The sequence below is a fragment of the Microcebus murinus genome, chromosome 2, assembly GCF_040939455.1.
Source record: "Microcebus murinus isolate Inina chromosome 2, M.murinus_Inina_mat1.0, whole genome shotgun sequence".
NCBI classification, from domain to species: domain Eukaryota; kingdom Metazoa; phylum Chordata; class Mammalia; order Primates; family Cheirogaleidae; genus Microcebus; species Microcebus murinus.
The window spans coordinates 99031045-99052423 of NC_134105.1; the positions used below are offsets into that span (position 1 = coordinate 99031045).

The 21379-nt window shown below is 45.3% G+C and overlaps 4 protein-coding genes and 1 pseudogene across 4 annotated transcripts; 3 read left to right on the plus strand and 2 right to left on the minus strand.

Moving 5' to 3' along the window:
* Positions 1–9142: 9142 nt before the first annotated feature.
* On the plus strand, positions 9143–9937 carry LOC105865499 (histone H4). Its single transcript, XM_012754109.3, has one exon. The coding sequence runs from the start codon at positions 9205–9207 to the stop codon at positions 9514–9516; it is 312 nt and encodes a 103-aa protein (XP_012609563.2). The 5' UTR covers positions 9143–9204; the 3' UTR covers positions 9517–9937.
* A 715-nt stretch (positions 9938–10652) lies between these two features.
* Positions 10653–13145, plus strand: LOC105865496 (coiled-coil-helix-coiled-coil-helix domain-containing protein 2 pseudogene; annotated as a pseudogene).
* A 3608-nt stretch (positions 13146–16753) lies between these two features.
* Positions 16754–17405, minus strand: LOC105865490 (histone H3). The gene has a single exon (XM_076000066.1). It carries the CDS (start codon positions 17180–17182, stop codon positions 16772–16774), a length of 411 nt encoding a protein of 136 aa, XP_075856181.1. The 5' UTR covers positions 17183–17405; the 3' UTR covers positions 16754–16771.
* A 754-nt stretch (positions 17406–18159) lies between these two features.
* LOC105865501 (histone H2A type 2-A) lies at positions 18160–18663 on the minus strand. Its single transcript, XM_012754112.3, has one exon. It carries the CDS (start codon positions 18661–18663, stop codon positions 18271–18273), a length of 393 nt encoding a protein of 130 aa, XP_012609566.1. The 3' UTR covers positions 18160–18270.
* Positions 18664–19007: 344 nt separating this feature from the next.
* Positions 19008–19861, plus strand: LOC105865504 (histone H2B type 2-E). Its single transcript, XM_012754115.3, has one exon. It carries the CDS (start codon positions 19010–19012, stop codon positions 19388–19390), a length of 381 nt encoding a protein of 126 aa, XP_012609569.1. The 5' UTR covers positions 19008–19009; the 3' UTR covers positions 19391–19861.
* Positions 19862–21379: the final 1518 nt, after the last annotated feature.

Sequence of the window (21379 nt, forward strand, 5' to 3'; positions counted from 1 at the left end):
TAGTTCAATTTTACCTAGTCCCCACATTGGACACTAGAGTGATATTCCTGTGAAAGTTCCTAATACACCATTTTATCAAAAGAAGCTTTATGATGCAAAAGAACCTCCACTTTAGAAGGAGTAAAGGGAATTTTGCTCCCAAAGATAGCTCCCTACTTGAGTATTTTGAATGAAAAGCCCTTACAGATGCTAAAAGAGACTTTTCCCCTGTCTACATGAAGACCTGACAAGACCCACCAAGGAAAACAATTGTTTTTCCTCTCCACCACCCACCTCCTATCTTTCAATCCTCTACCTCTCCCAAAGCACAGGCTGTAGTTCCCTTTTCTGCTTAAATCTGGGCCTACCAAAGAAAACAATTCCCTTTGGTTCTTTCCCTGAGTTTTCATTAACTGAACACATGTCACAGGAAGGAAAACTAAAGTCTGTCAACAAATCTGGACAGATTTTTGTACAAACCATTGTCTACTCTGTGGTCCTGACTGACTTTGTTCCAGGCCACTGTGTGTTCTTCAAGCCCATGGAATTTCTCTAAAAATCATTGACTATGCCCCTAAAATCATCTACACTTCCGCAGCTCCTTTTCCCCTGAGAAGTATGGTATATAAGCATCTGTACCCTATTGGGATACTGGGCAATCACTCTGTGATTCTCCCCATACACACAGTAGTAATAAATTTGTAAAACCTTTTGTCTTATTAATCTTTCCCATTTTTGAGTTGATTTTTCCCTGAACCTTCCAAGGGCAAAGGGAAAACTTCCCCTACAGCTGAAGGGGAAAGGAAATATTTCTCTTTCTAAAATTTCTAAAGTTTCTTTCACCAGAAATTGAAAGGGCTTACAGTCTGAAGACTGAGAACTGTAATTTCATTAATTAGCACAGAGGGAACAGGCATGAGAAGCTTAAAATTTACCACACAGGAAATAAGCAGGCAAAAGACAATTTTAATAAGTGAATTATTAGGCATGTAAGGTTTGTATGTTCATGTGTTTATTTTTAATACAAAAGTAATGAATTGAGTTAAAATAGATGCTCCAGGACTGTCTCTCTGCCATCAGAGACTCTAGATGACTATGGAAGGGAGGGTCCACTGCTGGGCCCTAAAAATGATAACAGCCACTGGATCTGCACTGTCTGGTAGGATAGCCACTAGCCACTTGTGGCAGCCGGGACTGAGAAATGCTGCAAATGTAAAATACACACTGGATTTCAAAGAAAGTGTTAGGGTGTGAAGTCGATAGGCGAGGGGAGAAAGAATTCCCAGACAGTGGTTAGGATATACAAAAGTAAAAGTTTATTCATTTTCCTGAAAAAGAAAAGAGTGGCCGTGACACACGCAGGGAGGAAAGAAATGTCAGGGAGTGAGGAAAGTTGCTTGGTGCTTTTAAGAGTAGAAATGTTTTTGTTTTTTTTTCTCTCTCTCTGCTTCAAGGGACTGATAACAAAAGCGGCTGTGAGGCTGCTGTGTTAGCCTTTTCTATTTCTCACGTAGCAGACTGATAGCAGAAATTAATTTCTTCTTTCTTCTTGATGGTGGGAGGCATCTGGTACTGTCTCTTCTTGAGGAAGCAGGGGAAGTTCTCACTCCTGTCCACTCAGGAACTTTTTCAAGGCTGAAAACGAACTCAAAGATAACAAGTTAGATCACATGTGTTTTAATTAAACAAAGGGTACTTGTGTTGTGAGTTTATTTCCCTTACTTTCTGTTTCATAGTTTATTTTCCTCTGTTTATTTTCCTCTGCTATTAGCAAGGCCACCTTCCAGATAGTACACAAAGAGTAGTATCTCATTATTTTTTATAATGACTACCTGTTGAAATGGTAATATTTTGGATGTATTTAGTTAAATAAAATGTTTAAAAAAATAAAAATAAATAAAATAGATGTTCCAGGAAGATAGTTTGTATTTAGTTTTTGGCTTCACCTACTTCCAGGCTTATAAGTATCCCAAGCTAAGGCCAGTTGAATCTTAGTCTGTGGGTTAGTCAGGCCCTGAGCCTGATTTGATTTCATTTTGAGTGGTCTGTAGCCCTGGACCAGATTGAGAAGCTGTAGGATTTTGAGCTTTTTTCCTTATCCCATTCTGACATAAACTCATTCCTTTAATATCCTGATCATTGAATAAAAACTTAGCACCCTTCTCCTTTTTATTGGTCCTTAACACTACCTGTACTGAACAGCTTAGAATTTATGCGATTTCTGGATTTACTACATAGCATATCCTCTGGAATGTACTCGGATCAAGTGATATGTTACACACAGTATTTTAAAGCCATACAAAATGTATTTTTATTCCAGTAACCATCCTCATAAGATCTATTGTAGAAATTTTAAAGGAGATATATATATATATATATATATATATATTTTTTTTTTTTTTTTTTTTTGAGACAGAGTCTCACTTTGTTGCCCAGGCTAGAGTGAGTGCCGTGGCATTAGCCTAGCTCACAGCAACCTCAAACTCCTGGGCTCAAGCGATCCTGCTGCCTCAGACTCCTGAGTAGCTGGGACTACAGGCATGTACCACCATGCCAGGCTTTTTTTTTTTTTTTTTTTACATATTTTTAGTTGTCCAACTAATTTCTTTCTATTTTTAGTAGAGACAGGGTCTCACTCTTGCTCAGGCTGGTCTCGAACTCCTGAGTTCAAGCAATCCTTCAGCCTCGGCCTCCCAGAGTGCTAGGATTACAGGAATGAGACACCATGCCTGGCCTAGTTTTGTCTTTGAAAGCTCTCATGCCTTAGTAGGGGTGAGCAGGGTACATAAAGGTGCATAAAGCTCAAGGAATCCTGCTGCCTCAGCCTCCTGGTAGCTGGAACTACAGGCATGTGCCACCATGCCCAGCTAATTTTTTCTCTATATAATTAGTTGTCCAATTAATTTCTTTCTATTTAGAGACGGGGTCTTGGTCTTGCTCAGGCTGGTTTCGAACTCCTGACCTCGAGCAATCCGCTGGCCTCGGCCTCCCAGAGGGCTAGGATTACAAGCGTGAGCCACTGCACCCGGCCATAAAGGCTACATATTTTTAAGGACTATGTGTTTTAGATGAACTTTAGAGGAAGAAGAAGAATTTTTCTTCAATGCCCACAGGTTCCTAGTTAGAACTGAACCTTGTAACAAAAGACAGATCAACAAGAGAAAAACAGAAATTTATTAACATAGTAACCATTCATTAAAAGATAGCTACTAATATCATGATTAATAAAAATATACCCAAATTAGTATAAGAACTGGAAGAAGAAAACAACAACCTGGGGAATTAACATTTAAGCTAGGAATTAAAAAATAATTTTTTTTTTTTTTTTTTTTGAGACAGAGTCTCGCTTTGTTGTCCAGGCTAGAGTGAGTGCCGTGGCGTCAGCCTAGCTCACAGCAACCTCAGACTCCTGGGCTTGAGTGATCCTTCTGCCTCAGCCTCCCGAGTAGCTGGGACTACAGGCATGCGCCACCATGCCCGGCTAATTTTTTATATATATATCAGTTGGCCAATTAATTTCTTTCTATTTATAGTAGAGACGGGGTCTGGCTCTTGCTCAGGCTGGTTTTGAACTCCTGACCTTGAGCAATCCGCCCGCCTCGGCCTCCCAAGAGCTAGGATTACAGGCGTGAGCCACAGCGCCCGGCCCTAAAAAATAATTTTATCAAACAGACAAACTAGACTAAGGAAACATCACATAGAACAGTACGAAGCAAAGGCATGAACCAACAAGGACTTTCATAGGGAACTCAACACAGGCCGCAAATTCATGAACAACTTCAAATTTAGATGTATAATCTACAAATGGAAGTATACATAATCTTGTGACTGTGTCTGTAGTTAAAACATTGATTAAATCTGTAGGGGCCAAGGGAAAACTTTCCCTATGCCCTTTAAAAGTTTGCTGAAATGAACCAACAAAAGGCAGATTAATAGGAGAAAAAAGGCTGGGCATGGTGGCTCATGCCTGTAATTGTAGCACTCTGGGAAGCCAAGGAGAGCGGATCGCTCAAGGTCAGGAGTTCAAAACCAGCCTGAGCAAGAGCAAGACCCCGTCTCTCCTAAAAATAGAAAGAAATTAATTGGACAACTAAAAAAAAATATATATATATATATATATATAGAGAGAGAGAGAGAGACAGACAGACAGACAGAGAGAAAGAGAGAGACAAAATTAGCCAGGCATCGTGGCGCGTGCCTGTAGTCCCAGCTACTTGGGAGACTGAGACAGAGGATTGGTTGAGCCCAGGACTTTGAGGTTGCTGTGAGCTAGGCTAATGCCAAGGCACTCTAGCCAGGGCAACAGAGTGAGACTCTGTCTCAAAAAAAAAAAAAAAAAAAAAAAAAAAAAAAGGAGAAAAAGGGCATACAAAAGTGATTGTGCACTAATATGGAAACCATACACAAAGCATGAGGCTCAAAGAAGGTCCAGATAGTTGAGCCCAAATACTCTGTTCATAGGAAAGAGATGTATGAATTTGGGAGGTAGACATTATTTTGTAAATGATTCTCTTTGGAAGCTGAATGAGACAAGTTACAGGAAGGTACAAATGTTGTCTTATTACGCAGATAAAGTCCCCCAGGTAATCTCTGAGCTGCCTTCGGAAGAATAAATGCAAAATCTGTCTGGACATGTGTTACAGCAAGTGTTACAGAGGGTGGTTCTGAGGACAAACCGAGCGGCACACGGAGAGTCAGAGAATCAAAGTTGATTTGCCGGTGGGCTCAGAGAGGTCTTGCCACCAAATTCTGAGCCCAGTCTACTGGATTTTGCCCACTTTTATTAGGTTGGGGTAGTCCGAGGGGTGGGGGTCTCAGGTGGCTAATGCCTGCCAGGTAATAGGTTAATTGATGTGTCAGGTAATAGGTTATTATTATATTGCTGAACCAGGTAATAGGGTAGTTGGAGCACCAGCAAATAGGTTTAGTGTTATGCTGATGCACCAGGTAATAGATGGGGGTTTTCCTTATCACATGGTTAGGACTCCCAGTCTCTTCTCTTTTCTGGTGGTAAATCTTTCATGGTTATTTAATGAGATTCCTAGGGAGAGGGTCTTTTGGCAATCGCATTTCTTTTGGAAAGAAGTTTTCTTAGATAAGGAAATTCCAGAGTCCCTCCAGTGCTTCAGGTAAGAGGATCCGAGCGAGAGACAGGGAGGCAGAAGGTCAGAGAAAGACCTTGGTTCTGAGGCTTATTTCTGAGGCCTTTCAATTTGCAAAGCACTCAGCATGCCAATGCACCATATTTTGGGGAACCATAAAACCGTTTAAGTCAGCTGACTCCTACCAACAGCTAAACGTGACTGCCTATCCTTTATTAGCATAACTTAGCTGCTTGACTCTGATAAAAATGCTAAAAGCTGTGCTGAGCTACTACCTGTGTTAAGCGCTATTCTAGTTGGGAGATTCTTGTATTCTGTAAGACTTTTCCCCAAACTTCTCTGGAAAGAATTTCTAATCCTTTTGTTTTAGGAGGAAAGTCTATTTAGAGGCCCATCCCCACTCAAAAGTAACCATCTTATTAATTCCACCAATTAGCTTCAATCTCCCAACATTCCGCATGAGAATCACACCTTGCTGAAAATATCTCAGATAGTGATTCACACCTGGGTGTAAACTGCTTTCTTGGACTAAATTTTACTTGCAACAGGAAAAGGGAGAATTTATCTTGGAGACAACTTTAAGTAATGCGTGATTAGGCCCCTCGACTACAAGAGTATAGAAACTGTAGGGAAGAGAAGAAAAATCTTTTTCCCTCTACCCTTGTAGGTTCTCCAGCAGGGGGTCCTATAAATTCGATTGATAAAGGGCAGATTAACAAGAGAAGAACAAACAGAAGTTTATTAATATGTGCATCAAGCATATATGGCTAGCATTTGGGGGCAAGTGGTAGCTCACACCTGTAACCCTAGTGTTACAGAGGGTGGCCCCGCGGACAAACCATGAGGCACACGGAGAGCCAGAGAATCAAAGTTTAATTCTGAGCCCTGACTACCCGATTTTTCCCACTTTTATTAAGCTGGCATAGTCCGAGGGTTGGGGTATCAGGTCGCTACTGCCCGCCAGGTAACACGTTCAGTGTTATGCTGATGCACCAGGTAATAGGTTAGTGTTATGTTGATGCTTGTCTTCCGTGAGGGGTAGGGGGTCTCTGGTGGCTGACTCAGCGCCAAGTAATAGATGGGGGGTTTCCTTATCACTAGTACCTTTGGAGGCATGGACGGAAGGATCAGTTGGAGCCAGGAGTTCAAGACCAGCCTAAGCAACATAGCAAAACCTCTGTCTCTACAAAAAAATTTTTAAATATTAGCCAGGTGTAAGTGGCATGTGCTTGTGGTCCCAGCTACTGAGGAGGCTGAGGCAGAAAGAATGCTTGAGCCCAGGAGTTGGAGGTTGCAGTGAACTATGACACCACTGCATTCTAGCCCAGGCAACAGAGCAAGACCCTGTCTCAAAAACAAAAAAAACCCCTAGATAACTTACTAGGGGAAAGAAAAGACACTTTTGGAAAAACAAATGACTTTTTGGAAACATAAATGGGCCTTTATGAGGATAGGAGATTGGATCACTTGTGATGACGTTTGTTCAGATGTGGTGCCGACTTCTCATCTCTCTCTGAGATTAGAGTTGTTCCTAGTCCTGGGGGGACTTTATGATAATTGAGTTAAAATTTTGAGTTCTTTTATGAGTCTCTGCTTTTAGACAGGTAAGGGATTTCAGGAACTCAAAACAAGCAAAAAATGACATATTTTGGGGTAGCATATCCTGATTCCCTTCAAAAGAGTGCACAGATATTATGTTTCTGATTCCACCTAGGGTCCTATATGCTCTGACACCAGAAATCATCAATTCTGTCAGCCTTGGCTTGTGGTTTTATCACGATGCACTTTGGTCATATCTTTCTTTCCTGCTAGTGTTTAAAAGCAGTCAAATGCAGGAACTGCCTCATTTTATAAACTATTATTGAACTTATACTGGACACTAAACTACATGTTGGTTTACAAAGAAGAATAAACAAAAATCACTGCTAATAAGGAACACATGGGATGGGGGGAGTACTAAGATCCAAAGAAATGTAAAATGTGATAGATTCTGCAAGAATTGCTAAAGGGTCAGAAAAAAGCAAGTGTGTTTATTTGCCCTGAAGTAACCAGGGGAGAGGAGGATATCTATTATGAATTCTAGAGTGTTAGTTTAGGCATGTAGTGTGGTGATGCAAAGTGGCACCATTCAATGAGCAGACAAGAGATCCAGCTTTATAGGAGGAGGGAGAGAAGAAATCCCATGAGTCACACATTGGAGATTTTAAATTTAAACTTTTTTTTTTTTATACCAGGTCTTACTATGTTGCCCAGGATGGTCTCTAACTCCTAACCTCAAGCAATCCTTCCACCTCAGCCTCCTAAGTAGCTGGGAGTACAGGCACACACCCAGCTAAATTTAAACATTTTGATTTGGGGAGATTGAGCTTTGAAAATGACTAAAATAACACCATGTGGATTACATGTCTGGAGCCTGTTAGTCAGAATATATGATAGATTTAGGATTCATCAGTACTTAGAAGGTGGAGCTGAGGAAGAGATGAAACAGGACACATACTTTTTTTAAAATAATAAACATTTTTCAAAAAACCTCAATTCTTTCTGAGGCAGAAACCAGAACATTTTATCGTGGATTCTAGGACCTTGATAAAGTAAGGAACATGTTAACATAAAGGACCCCAATCAATTTCATAGGACAGTTTGTGGTATAGGGCAAATGTCCTCTTACAAAACACTCAGTTCAGCAAACTTTGCTAGCTTCATGTGGAGCCTCAACAGGGATAGTTTGGGCACTAAATCCTGGCTGAAAACAAGGGCTGATTTAGAGGATCTGGAAAAACGAATGTACAAAATATCCCTCAGTCCTCTGTATATGGTGGGCCCTCTGAATCAGCAAGTTCCACATTCGACCAACGGCAGATCGAATTTTTTTCTTTTTTCTTTTGAGACAGGGCTGGAGTACAATAGCGTCATCGTAACTCACTGCAACCTCCAACTCCTGGGCTCAAGCGATGATCCTGCCTCAGCCTCTGGAGTAGCTGGGACTACAGACTACAGTTTTCTACTTTTCTGTAGAGACAAGGTGTTGCTGTTGTTCAGGTTGGTCTCAAACTCCTGACCTTAAGGCGACCCTCCAGCCTCAGCCTTCCAAAATGCTAGGATTACAGGCGTGAGCCACCTGGCCCGGCCTGAAAATATATATATATTTTTTTTAAGTTGACCACAAATGGTCTACGGAAAAATAAAATTATAACAAAAATAATACAAATAAGGCAATACGGTAGAACTATTTACATAGCATTTACACTGTACTGTCATAGGTAACCTAGAAATGATTTAAAGTATAAGGAGGATGCAAACACCATGTAGTTTTCTATAAAGGATTTGAGCACCCTCGGATTTTGGTATCCGCCGAGAGTCCTGGAATCAATCCCCCACAGAACCGAAGGAGAACTGTATCGTTTCTTTCAACAGCGTTTTGACTGGATATATTGCGATTCACTGACCTCCAAGAGAAGATCTGGCAGTATACTGAGACCAATTTTCCTAGAAACTGACTTCCTCTGGGTGAGCTGCAATACCACGGCTCGGCACAACAAAATGGAGACTGGACTCGGGTTATGGCGAACGTGTCCCCTCCCCTCCCCCTCCACACACGAATCCCAGCTGCCGCTGCTCTTGAGATCGCCTCAAGAGGGTCTGCCTAATTACTGGAACTGCTTTCCCCGCAGTTTTACGTAACCAAGGTTCGGAATCCTCTAGTCAGGATTAGATCAGGCGCTGGCGCCCTCTCCTTCCCATCTCTGGCCTCCATTTGCTCTTCCTTTGGCTTCCACCAGACCTTTCCTCTTAGCCCCAGCGTAATGCCTCCCGGGAGCACAGGGACGCAGACACAGGCGACAGCGGCTGCAGAATCTGGAACCTTCAGGTTGGGATCTGAATTCTCCCGGGGACTACGGTATATCGGTTAAAAAAAAAAAAAAAAAAAAAAAAAAGAGGGCCCTGTGGAGGGAGGAGGAGGGAGAGGAAACCGGAAAGGAATGACGAAATGTGGAGAGGGCGGAGACAATTTACAATGCTTCCCGCCGGCGCACTTTCGGTTTTCAATCTGGTCCGACGTTCGTGTATATCAAGGGTAAAGCCGCACTGGCTAGCCTCAGACTGTGTCGTCGGCGTTGCAGTCATGTCTGGCAGGGGAAAAGGCGGAAAAGGTCTCGGCAAAGGCGGCGCTAAGCGCCATCGCAAGGTCTTGAGAGACAACATCCAGGGCATTACGAAGCCCGCCATTCGGCGTCTTGCTCGCCGCGGAGGCGTCAAGCGGATCTCTGGCCTCATTTATGAAGAGACTCGGGGTGTGCTGAAGGTGTTCCTGGAGAACGTCATCCGGGACGCGGTCACCTACACGGAGCACGCCAAGCGCAAGACTGTCACTGCCATGGACGTGGTGTACGCCCTTAAACGCCAGGGGCGCACCCTGTATGGTTTCGGAGGCTAAGTCGCCATTTCAGCTTTGTATTTCAGTCCCAAAGGCCCTTTTTAGGGCCACCCATAAAATCACCAAATGAAGCTGGGCACTGAACACAAGCCGGAAGGCAGAAGGGAATTTAGCACTTAGTTCTTGGGCTACAGTCGGTACACGGAAGGCTACCGACGCCCAAGGCGTTGGCAGCCCTAAAGAGCTAAATCGTTTGCTAAAACGGCCTTTCATTTGTTTAGCCATTTATCGATCTGAAAGGTTGGCAAGCACCAGGTTTAAGCATTACGGTGGCTTGCTTGTATAGAGTCAGCCACCTTGGGTGGACGCGCTGTCATAGTTTTTGGTCGCTGGAACTTGAAGTAGGAAGCCAGAGATTTAAACATAGGCTAAGCCCCTCAGTATGTAGCCTCGCTGCACTTAACGCAAAGTAGAAGCAGACCTGCATTTGCAGTCGAGGCACCAGTTCTCAAACCTGTAGTGTCTGGATTTCTGTCAGCTTTTGGGCTTTATTTTCTTTGCCCGGTTAATGGGGGGCCAGATAGATGACTCAAGGGCCCATTCATATTAGATGTCTGGGAACACCTTTATGTACCCTGCTCACCCCTAATAAGGCATGAGAGCTTTCAAAGACAAAACTAGGCCGGGCATGGTGGCTCATTCCTGTAATCCTAGCACTCTGGGAGGCCGAGGCTGAAGGATTGCTTGAACTCAGGAGTTCGAGACCAGCCTGAGTAAGAGTGAGACCCTGTCTCTACTAAAACTAGAAAGAAATTAGTTGGACAACTAAAAATATGTTAAAAAAAAAAAAAAAAGCCTGGCATGGTAGCACATGCCTGTAGTCCCAGCTACTCAGGAGTCTGAGGCAGCAGGATTGCTTGAGCCCAGGAGTTTGAGGTTGCTGTGAGGTAGGCTGATGCCATGCACTCCAGCCTGGGCAACAGAGTGAGACTCTCTCAAAAAAAAAAAAAAAAAAAAAAAGCCCAAGCTAATCAACTATTCAAAGCCAAACATAAATGTGTGTTATTAGATCAGACAACCTCCTCTATAAATGTTTTGGGCAAGTTGTCTGCCCAGTACATGAACAGTATGCATTTCTTGTGTTCCATAAAAAGAATTTAGTCAAGGACGTACTGTCTTTCAGTTGTGGCATTGCAAGGACACAGATGCAGGGACATTGTAACGTGATAAAAGTGAGCAGACTTCATAATCTTAGAGCAAGTCTCCAAGGAACAGATAATTCAGGTATGTAACTTTTATCTGTAGGGCTTATTGTGGCTAAGAATGAGAGACCTTCAGGAATATAACCCGCAGTCAGTACAGAAAGCACAATTTAATTTTGACAAGGCAAAAGCAAATTATTCTACATCAGCATGGCAAATGCAAAGACACTATCAATTCTAAACTGCCCTGATCTGGATTGAAACGTGGGTCCACACTTCTAAACCTTAAGCTTAATTATAGTTTTGCAAACTTTTTGTTTTTTGTATTCTAGGTTTACGATTTTTACAGCGAAATTTGGCTATGTACATAATCAAATTCTATGTCAGTTCCCAAAAGATAAACCAGCAATTGCTTTATTGGTCTTCACATTTGGCTGCTGTGGTCAGCATCAAACACTTGAGGGTGAACTAGGTTTAAAACATGGTGCTTAGTAATGGAGATGCCAGCAAGGCAAGAGATATAAGACCTGCCTTTACCATCAGAAAAGGGAAGACACGCATAATACATAAAATACATGGAAATAAATACATATAAGACTAAGTGGCCCAATAGTACAAGGCAGCACATATTCAGTATGAGGAGAAATGTAGATAGTAACTACTATAGGGAAAGCTTGGCCATGGAGGTGGGGCTAGTGCCAGGCTTTGAATGATGAGCAGAATGCCTGGGCTCTTCTCGGACCTTCGCAGTTCTAGGTGCCGACTCACAGTGCATTCGCAATGCCACCTGGAAGCCTCAATGCCTCGTGGAAGTGGAAGCCGAAATCTCCCGAATGGCTGGGCCAGCCAGCGGGGCCCCTCAGATGAGAACTGCACCCAGGACAGCACCAGCAGCTCAGCCACCAGCAGCAGCCCCACCATCTGCAGTTGGCTCACCTGCTGCTGCACCCTGGCAGCCAGGGCTAATGGCCCAGATGGCAACCACTGCAGCAGTTGTGGCTGTGGCCTCTGCAGTCGGGCACACACTGGGTCATGCCATGACTGGGGGTTTCAGTGGAGGACGTAATACTGAGCCGTCAAACCCTGACATCACTTACCAGGAGCCTCAGGGAAGCCAGGTGGCACAGCAGCAGCAGGTTGGCCCTTGCTTCTATGAGATAAAGCAGGTTTTGAAATGTGCCCAGAACCAGAGCGACCTAAAGCTCTGTGAGGGTTTCAGTGAAGTGCTGAAACAGTACAGACTTGCAAACAGATTATCCTAATCAAGAAGTTGAAACTGAAGAAATGAAAAACTGGCTCTCAAGAGCAAGTTAATTTAGTAATTGATAGTGAAAGTATAAAGTGTAAAATCATCAGTTAAACCTCTCTTCTGTCATTTAATAGCTTCCTTGCTTTAGAATTGCAGTGGAAGAGGGAGTTCTTACTGTGTAGAAGATCACTGAGATGGTAAAGAATTGGGGGCTGGGCAACTGTTGGTGTGGCCTCCTTAAACCAGTGGTTGTGATGTTATTTGTAAGGTAATTAAATAAAGTGATTTCCTTCCAGAAAAAAAAAAAAAGATTGCAGATGTCCTACTGAGATCTACAGTAAAGGGTGTGGGGCAGGGGCATAAATGGCAAAGATAACATTTGTGAGGCTGTGCTTATGAGAAATAAGAAGCTTTAATAAGATGTTTCATTTTCCCTCTTAAGTCTCACCTGCAATTTATAGCATTTCTATTTCAAATATCACTGATTTGTTTTAACTTTAAAGACATTGCAGGCCGGGCGCGCTGGCTCACGCCTGCCTGTAATCCTAGAACTCTGGGAGGCAGAGGCGGTTCAGGAGCTCGAAACCAGCCTGAGCACTACATTCTTATTTTATTCCTTTGAAACCATTCACTCTGTACTTTATATTCTAGCTAACATGATATACATGTTATTTCTATACTTGAGCCAAAAGAACTGAACTGTCATTTATACAGAATGTTACTAGTATATATATGTACAAATATAGAATTATAGATTTTGGTTTTTTCATCTTCATTGAACATTTCTGAATTGAATTTCTTATAAACATGAATATAATTCACCCCCCAAACAATCATAAGTTAAATAGGTAGATAATCTGGACTATATGAACCATGGCAAATCCCAGTTTTGCCAAAGTTAAATTTTTTCATCTTTAATGTTATTGAGAATTCCTGCCTTTCTCACAAGCATATTTTAAGGATCAAGTAAAAAGTTCTTTGTGAAAGAAGATTGAAGCCATGGAGTGACATAGAAACCAAAGGGGATGATGTACTTATTGCGTATTTCACCCAATCTAGTTCTTATATGTTCTATAATCACTGGGGGTAGGAGGGATTTTCCATAGCTAGAATTTATAGAGCAAGGGGGATAGTGGGTAAAGATGAGGTATAAACAGGTTGGCAGGGCCAGATTTTTCAGGATTCGACCAGAAAAATGTAAAGTCAATATAAAGAATCAATGGACTCCCCCAGCTGACTTGACTGTTATAATGTGTTAAATGTATTAAGAATATTCAAATCCTCAGAACATCAAAAGTTGAATATTATCTCCATTTTATAAAGGAAGAAACTGATGTTTATGCAGTTTAAATAACTTGGCATTCCCTGATACACTATGATGCTCCTGAATTTTACTAAAATATTTGTCTAAAATTGGCAAATCACAAATAATCTTTAAGGATCTATTAATATATTTGTCATATGTATTTAATGGAACAATAGGCCGTTAGGGTTAGAAGGACCCAAGAAATCATCTAGCTCAATTTCCTCATATTTTTCCTCCAGTTACAGGATAAAACTCTTCTCTAACTTCCTGTCTCTATCAGATCCGTAAGTGATATAGATGTTCCTCAGAGGCCTGTCCTTGGAGCCATCTCTTATGCTATTTCCAGTGGACAGCTCTGACCCAGTATGGCCTGAAGTGAACTCTCTTCAGCAGCTCCTCCTCCCAGGCTGCCTATTCCTGTGAAGGTGGCATCGTCCTCCCAGTCACTCAGGCAGAAAGGTCTGGAGTCATCTTTGATTACTTTTTGCCTCAACAACTCCTTGTTACCCTTTTCCTCATCCAGGTTCAGGCCATCTTCTACGTGCAATAAAGGTAACAACTTCCCTGCAGTCCATTGCTGTGGCTGATTCTCTTGTTCTCATCCTTAGCATCTCCCATTTGCTAAATCTCTGGTCTGAGACTTGGCCTCCTGCCTCAGGTGCTGCTCGCTTCTGATTCCTTTTTCACCCTCTACCCCAGATTAACCGTAAAACACAGCTAATTATGTTACCCACCTGCTTAAGGCACTGTTGGTTTTTCTCTTAGCCTTTTATCCTTATTTCCTGATCTTTTCTCATCCCATAGAAAACCATTCTGCTATGTCTAAAGTGTCTTTTTGTTTCTATGTATGATTCCAAAATGTACTAATTATTTTAATTTTCATATATAGTATTGTTTTCAACCTCATTCCATTTATTACCATATTTCCCTCAGAAATGTTTTTAAGATCTGTCCTTGTTAGGTGTTGCTATGGTCTAAATGTATACACCCCCAACTTTTATGTTGAAACTTAATCACCAATATGATAGTATTGAGGTGGGCCCCTAGGAGGTGATTATGTCATAAGACCCCTCATGAATGGGACTAGTGACCTTCTAAAAGAGGTGCAAGGGACACCTTCTACCACTCGAAGACACATAGAAGGTACCATCTGTGAGGAACAAGTCCTCACCAGACACTGAATCTACTGATACCTTGATCTTGGACTTTCTAGTTTCCAGAACCATGAACAATGAATTTCTGTTGTTTATAAACTACTTAGTCTAAGGTGTTTAGTTATAGCAGCCCAAATAGACTAAGATAGGTGTCCATTTAATCTCTTATTGCTGCAGAATACTCCATGGAATGTGTCACATTTTATCCACTCTCCCAGTGAAGAATGTTCACATTGTTTACAATGTCCCATCATTCTCATCATGTTCTCTCATAGACCTATGTGAGAATTTCTTTTGGATAAATATCCAAGAATTGCTGGTTCCTATGATCTGTGGCCGCCCCCAGCAAGGCACCAAGCATCTAAGCCCTCCATTCCAGCCAATCCTTAGTATTATTCAGTTTTCCACTATTTGCTGAACTATCCAGTATAAGGTGACACCTCATTATTGTTTAATTTGCCTTTCTCTGATTATTATGAGCATCCCAGCATATATTAGATTTAGTGTTTCCTCTTCTATAATCCACCCCGTTCATATCTTTTCTCCTACACTGTTTATAGCATAAAACCTATCCCCTCCCCTTTGGCATTCAAAATTCTAAATAAGCTGGCCTCAGTCTCCACCACTAAACATTTATTTCTCATTTACTGGCCTTGGCCTACTCTGTGCAGTCGCCACCATCCACAATTCTCCTTTTATTTTTCTGGTTCTTCTTCCTGGATTAGATGAAAGTTTCCTACAGGAAGACCTCCAGAATTGATCTTTGCCTCTGAACTCCAGATAATTCAATTTGCATCTTTCTTCACCGCTTATCAAAGCATGCCTTCCATTAGAGTGCATGTCTTCTCCTCACAGAGCCCAAAGATCTAGTTCCCCTTTCTGCAAACTTGCATACCCACCCCTTCCTATGAAAAGATACTGGGATTCCTACTGAACAAAATAATAGATTTTAATCCGGCTGGGATTTTCACTTTGTTCTGTGTAATTTTCTCTATTGCAGTGGTTTCCAGTTGCAGGTTGCAGATATTATCATAGTTGTTAATGATGCCATTAATACTGATTTATTACCACGGGAGACTGTGTTCTAAATATTTCGTGTAGGGTGTATTACTTCTTTTCTTCCTCACAGCAATTCTGAAGTGGGTGAAATTATCCTGTTTTACACATGAAGAAACTGAGATCCAAGTCTTTTCTCTCTGGAGCCTTTTCCTGCTTAAGGGTCACTACGCTTTGGCTCTACCCTTCAAGGGGCCTCAAGTCCCAATTCACATCAGTGAGGTCCCCACATTTGTTTCCCATCCCTTTTCTCCCCTCTGCCATCCTTCCTCCCATTCTCTCCCTGCCTCTCTTTAGACATACTTCATTCACTGCTCTTGAACAAACTGCAATTCCCTACTACATCCCAAAGAAATTCTGTCCGCAGGGCTAACTCTGATTATCTTCCGGGTATACAAAAACAAAACTCCCCACACCTCTAGAAGAAAACATGTTAAGAAACGACCGCATCCGGGCTGAAAATCTAAGACACAGATCGCAACTTTTAGAGTGGACTGCCTTCCCAGGGCCAGAGTGACTCTGCGTCTGTGGACCTGGATGGGCAAAGATCGGTTCAATTAAGGGCAACGTGACAAGTATGCAGCCACCCCTAACCCACGGGGTTTTTTTGACTTAGGGAACAGAATGTGGGGAATGTTATCCAACTGACCGAGGCATTACCAGCCACACCTACAACCGATTCGTAGCCTCAAAGCAGAAATCCCCAACTTTAAAGGGCAGAAATGTCACGAGACAAATTTGCTGAATCCCCTAGGCCTAGGGCGGCGCCTGGTGAAGTGTTTCGGCGGGAGCGGAGGCCGCCGGCGCGGGCCAACGGGCGCGCCGCCGTCGGCTCCGGGAAAGGCCAGCCCAGCCCAGCCGCGCCCGGGAACTGCGAATCTCCAGCGTCCCCTAGTGACTCCCGGCCTCAACTCATTCTCCCCAGTGACACCCTTCTCCTCACCGCCAGCCCATCCCCACCCCCACCCCCGGCAAATACCAATTCTGCGCCGCCGTCGCCTAGAATTAGACGCCTCAGGCCGGCCGCTGTGGGAGGGCCAGCGGCCGTCCAGAGGTGCAAACCTGCGTGTCCCGGCCGCGCGCAAGGACGCAGCGGCAACCTCGCCGGCCCACACAAGCAAGCTGACCGAACTCCGTTACAGCCCGAAATGGCACCGCAGGAAGGGACTGGACCGATACCTGACCTCCAACACTTCACCCGGAGGCTGACTAGTTAACGCTTTCCCCGTTCTAGGGCCGGAGGGAAGAGCACGGAGGGCAAGCGATACAGCTCCTTCCGAGTGCTGCTGTGGGTGGCTCTGAAAAGAGCCTTTGGATGTGATGGAACCTAGAGCCGAGCGCGCGTTTCTTAAGCCCGCTCCCCGCGGATGCGGCGGGCCAGCTGGATGTCCTTGGGCATGATGGTCACTCGCTTGGCGTGGATGGCACACAGGTTCGTGTCTTCGAACAACCCCACCAGGTAGGCCTCGCTCGCCTCCTGCAGCGCCATCACGGCCGAGCTCTGGAAGCGCAGGTCCGTCTTGAAGTCCTGCGCGATCTCGCGCACCAGCCGCTGGAAGGGCAGCTTGCGGATCAGCAGCTCGGTGGACTTCTGGTAGCGCCGGATCTCCCGCAGGGCCACGGTGCCCGGCCGGTAGCGGTGCGGCTTCTTCACGCCGCCCGTGGCCGGCGCGCTCTTGCGGGCCGCCTTGGTGGCCAGCTGCTTCCTCGGGGCCTTGCCACCGGTCGACTTACGGGCGGTCTGCTTTGTGCGGGCCATAGCGAAACAGAACGCGAGCTCACCGACGCCGCGGCAGGGGCAGAAACGGAATCCCGGCCGGCGGCAAGCAGTCTTTATAGGCACAGTCTTTGCCCGATTGGGCGGGACGGTAATTGAAAGTCCCGCGCTGGCTGTCCATTGGCCGTGACGTTCCCGGTGCCAGAGTCACCGGTTGGCTTGGGCAGAGTCCTCTCTAACCCCGCCTCCTCGCCTCCCTTTCTGCTTTGCGGTTGGCCAACAGTTTTCCAGTCTTGTTTTTTTTCCTCATTCTTCCAGGACGAAAGTCATTTTCGATTGCAGCTTTGTCAGATTGTTCATCCCCAGCCTTTCACCTCCTTAGAACGCGCTCCCCACCGTACCCCTTTTCCTGTCTTCGCCGCGTAGCTCCCAAGTTGAACTTCGACCTTCCGTCTGTGTCCCCCTACCCCAGCTGCTTCTCGGCGGACCGTTTTCCGCCTGTTCGGCGCTTTTCTGAAGGGAAAGTTGCCCGCCTCCACGGCGCAAGGTTCCGCCTCCGGAAGCCCGAGACGGGAGCCTGCGTCTCTGCTGCGAAAGCGCTTAAGCGGGCGGGGGAGCCGCTAAGCCAAGACCCGGCTCCCCGCACTCCCGAAGCCCGCGCGCCCCCCTATCGACCGGGGCTGCGGAGGGTGTGGCGAGCACGCACCCCCACGCCCAGTGCGCGACCTCGCCTAAGTATCGGCGGAGGCCTGCGGGAGCAGCTGAGGGCGCGACAGCAGCTGCTGTCGATGGCGCTAGTGTTCACGCCCGAGCCGCCCGCCGGCGCCCTAGGTGTTTGGGACCTCCACCTGCGCTGCTCAGTCCGAAGACTGAGGAGTACGAAGGGAGTGATGTGTCGAGACCCGAGGTCGAGAAGCGGCCGGGAGTAAGGGGCACATGGTTCCGCCCCCACCCACACCTCCCGTCATCGCCGGGCTCGGCATTCACTACTGGGAAAGAGGGGGACCGAGGAGACTAACCAACGTAACAGCTCTTTATTTGAAATAGTGGGTGGCTCTGAAAAGAGCCTTTGATTTCACAGGGGATCCCTATCTGAGACGCAGGCTGGGCTGAGTTTCCGGATGTAGGCCTCACTTGCCCTTTGCCTTGTGGTGGCTCTCAGTCTTCTTAGGGAGCAACACGGCCTGGATGTTAGGCAAGACGCCGCCCTGGGCGATGGTGACCTTGCCCAGCAGCTTGTTCAGCTCCTCGTCGTTGCGGATGGCCAGCTGGAGGTGACGGGGGATGATGCGCGTCTTCTTGTTGTCTCGGGCCGCGTTGCCCGCCAGCTCCAGGATTTCCGCGGTCAAGTACTCGAGGACCGCCGCCATGTAGACGGGCGCGCCGGCCCCCACCCGCTCGGCGTAGTTGCCCTTGCGCAGCAAGCGGTGCACTCGCCCCACCGGGAACTGAAGGCCGGCGCGGGACGAGCGCGACTTGGCCTTAGCGCGGGCTTTGCCTCCTTGTTTGCCACGACCAGACATGACAGCGACAGTCACTGCAAGAAGCTCCCGCTTGACGACCGAGAAAGTCGCCGCAAATGGGGCTGCTTCACTCTTTTATAGGCAGAACGGGGATTGTCCACCGAGCACTCTGATTGGCTAAAGCACAGCTTTGTCCCGATGGCCAATAGGCTAGCTCAGCCAGAATCTACTCATTTACATAATCTCGTCCCCTGGCTTTGGCGCCGCTGAAAATGAGCCAATCACAACGCGGCGTAATCGGAACCTTAATTTGCGTACAGCCTCTATAAGTACAGAGTCGTTTCCGGCAGGCCCCGTCCTAGTTCTACTGTTGCGCTTGCGGTCCTTGCTGCTCGTGCTTGTCGCTATGCCTGAGCCAGCAAAGTCCGCTCCGGCTCCCAAGAAGGGCTCCAAGAAAGCCGTCACGAAAGCCCAGAAGAAGGATGGCAAGAAGCGCAAGCGCAGCCGCAAGGAGAGCTACTCCATCTACGTGTACAAGGTGCTGAAGCAGGTCCACCCCGACACCGGCATCTCGTCCAAGGCCATGGGCATCATGAACTCGTTCGTCAACGACATCTTCGAGCGCATCGCCGGCGAGGCGTCCCGCCTGGCGCATTACAACAAGCGCTCCACCATCACGTCCCGCGAGATCCAGACGGCCGTGCGCCTGCTGCTGCCCGGCGAGCTGGCCAAGCACGCCGTGTCCGAGGGCACCAAGGCGGTCACCAAGTACACCAGCTCCAAGTGAGTCCCTGCCGGGACGCGGCGCTGGCTCGCGCGAGTGGCCGGCCTCTTGACTCCAAAGGCTCTTTTCAGAGCCACCTATCTCCTCCCTGAAAGAAGCTGTCTTCCTGCTGCTTCTCGCAATTCCTTGTAAGTCCCTAACATCCGCCAGATCCTTTCCTTAGTTAATATACGCCTTCTTCGGATGACGGGAACGGAACACTAGGTGGAGCCATATTCTGTAGGTCAGTGGAAAGATAACTTGGGAGTACGTTCTTGAGTGTAGATTTTCCCTATTCCAAAACGAAACCGTATGCAGCACGTACTGATCAATAAAAACCTCAACAGAATGGAAGCGTTAAGCAGTGGTTAGCCTAAAGCAATTAGATTTGCGAAGTAACTGCAATTTATATCAAGTTTTCAAAACTTTGTAGTAACCTAAAAAATATTTGTATGCATATAAATAAAGCAATACTCCTGCAACCATGTGTCAGGATCTGTAGCAGACTTTTGTGTGTGTACCTGGCTATCTGAATTCTGTGGTTAAAGTAGTTTTTAGTTTAAACAGCCCCTTTACCTCACTTTGGTATTCCAGTACACTGAATAAACGTGTAATCTATTTCTCAGTTTCCAGACATTAAACATCACAATAAAATAATACAAAAGGCTGCTTTTTATTTGTGTTATAGGTGGTAGACCTGTTTACCCAGGTGTTGATAACATACAATTCTCCATAGTTGTAGTTTGCTATTTTATCATTTTATGGATAAGGTAAGGAGGAAAGATGCTTAAGGATTGCAAGAAACCAGGCCTGCTAATTATAGAATGTCCCCCAGAGAGTACCCAGAAGCTTGTATTGTTAAAACTTAGCCATGGCCGCGATTGGTGGCTCACTCTTGTAAACCTAGCACACTGGGAGGCCAAGGTGGGAGGATTGTTTGAGCTCAGGAGTTTGAGACCAGCCTGAGCAAGAGCGAGACCCAGTCTCTACTAAAAAAAAAAAAAAGTAGAAATTAGCTGGACAACTAAAAACATATAGAAAAAATTGGCCGGGTATGGTGGCACATGCCTGTAGTCCCAGATACTTGGAAGGCTGAGGGCAGTAGGATTGCTTGAGCCTAGGAATTTGAGGTTGCTATGAGCTAGGCTGATGCCAAGGCACTCTAGACTGGGTAACAGAGTGAGACTCAAAAAAAAAACCTAGCCTTAAAAACATTTTTTCCTTCTGTAGTGGGCAAGGAGAAAACTTCTGTTTCTTCTGTACAGGACAAGGAAAAAAGCTACAATGCCATTATAACACCCAACAAATATTGATTCAATAATGACAGTAACTAATATACAATGTATATTCAAATTTCTCCAACTGTCAAAAAAAATCCTGTATAGCTGTTGTATTACTTTCCTATGGTTGCTGTAACAAATTACTACACACTTGGTGTTTTAAAACATTTCTTTTTTGTTTGTTTTTGAGACAGAGTCTCACTCTTGCCTGGTCTAGAGTGCAATGGTGTCTGCCTAGCTCACAGCAACCTCAAACTCTTGGGCTCCAGCAATCCTCCTGCCTCAGCCTTAGGGGTAGTTGGGACTACAGGAATATGCCACTGTGCCCGGCTAATTTTTTCTATTTTTTTTTTTTTTTTAGTTGTTTTGGCTAATTTCTTTCTATTTATAGTAGAGGCGGGGTCTCACTCTTGCTCAGGCTGGTCTCAAACTCCTGAGCTCAAGCAATCCTCCAGCCTAGGCCTCCCAGAGTGCTAGGATTACAGCATGAGCCACCATGCCCAGCCTAAAACAATATTTCTTTATTCTCTTACAATTCTGGATGTCAGAAGTACAAAATCGTTTCACTACCTGGAAATCAAGACTGTGCTCCCTCCAGAGGCTCTAATGGAGAGTCTGTTTCCATCCCTTTTCCAGCTTCTAGAGGGTTTTTCTGGTTTTATTGTCCCTTCCTACATCTTCAAAGCCAGCATCCTACCATCTTCAAATCTCTCCTTCTATTGTCTCCTTCCCT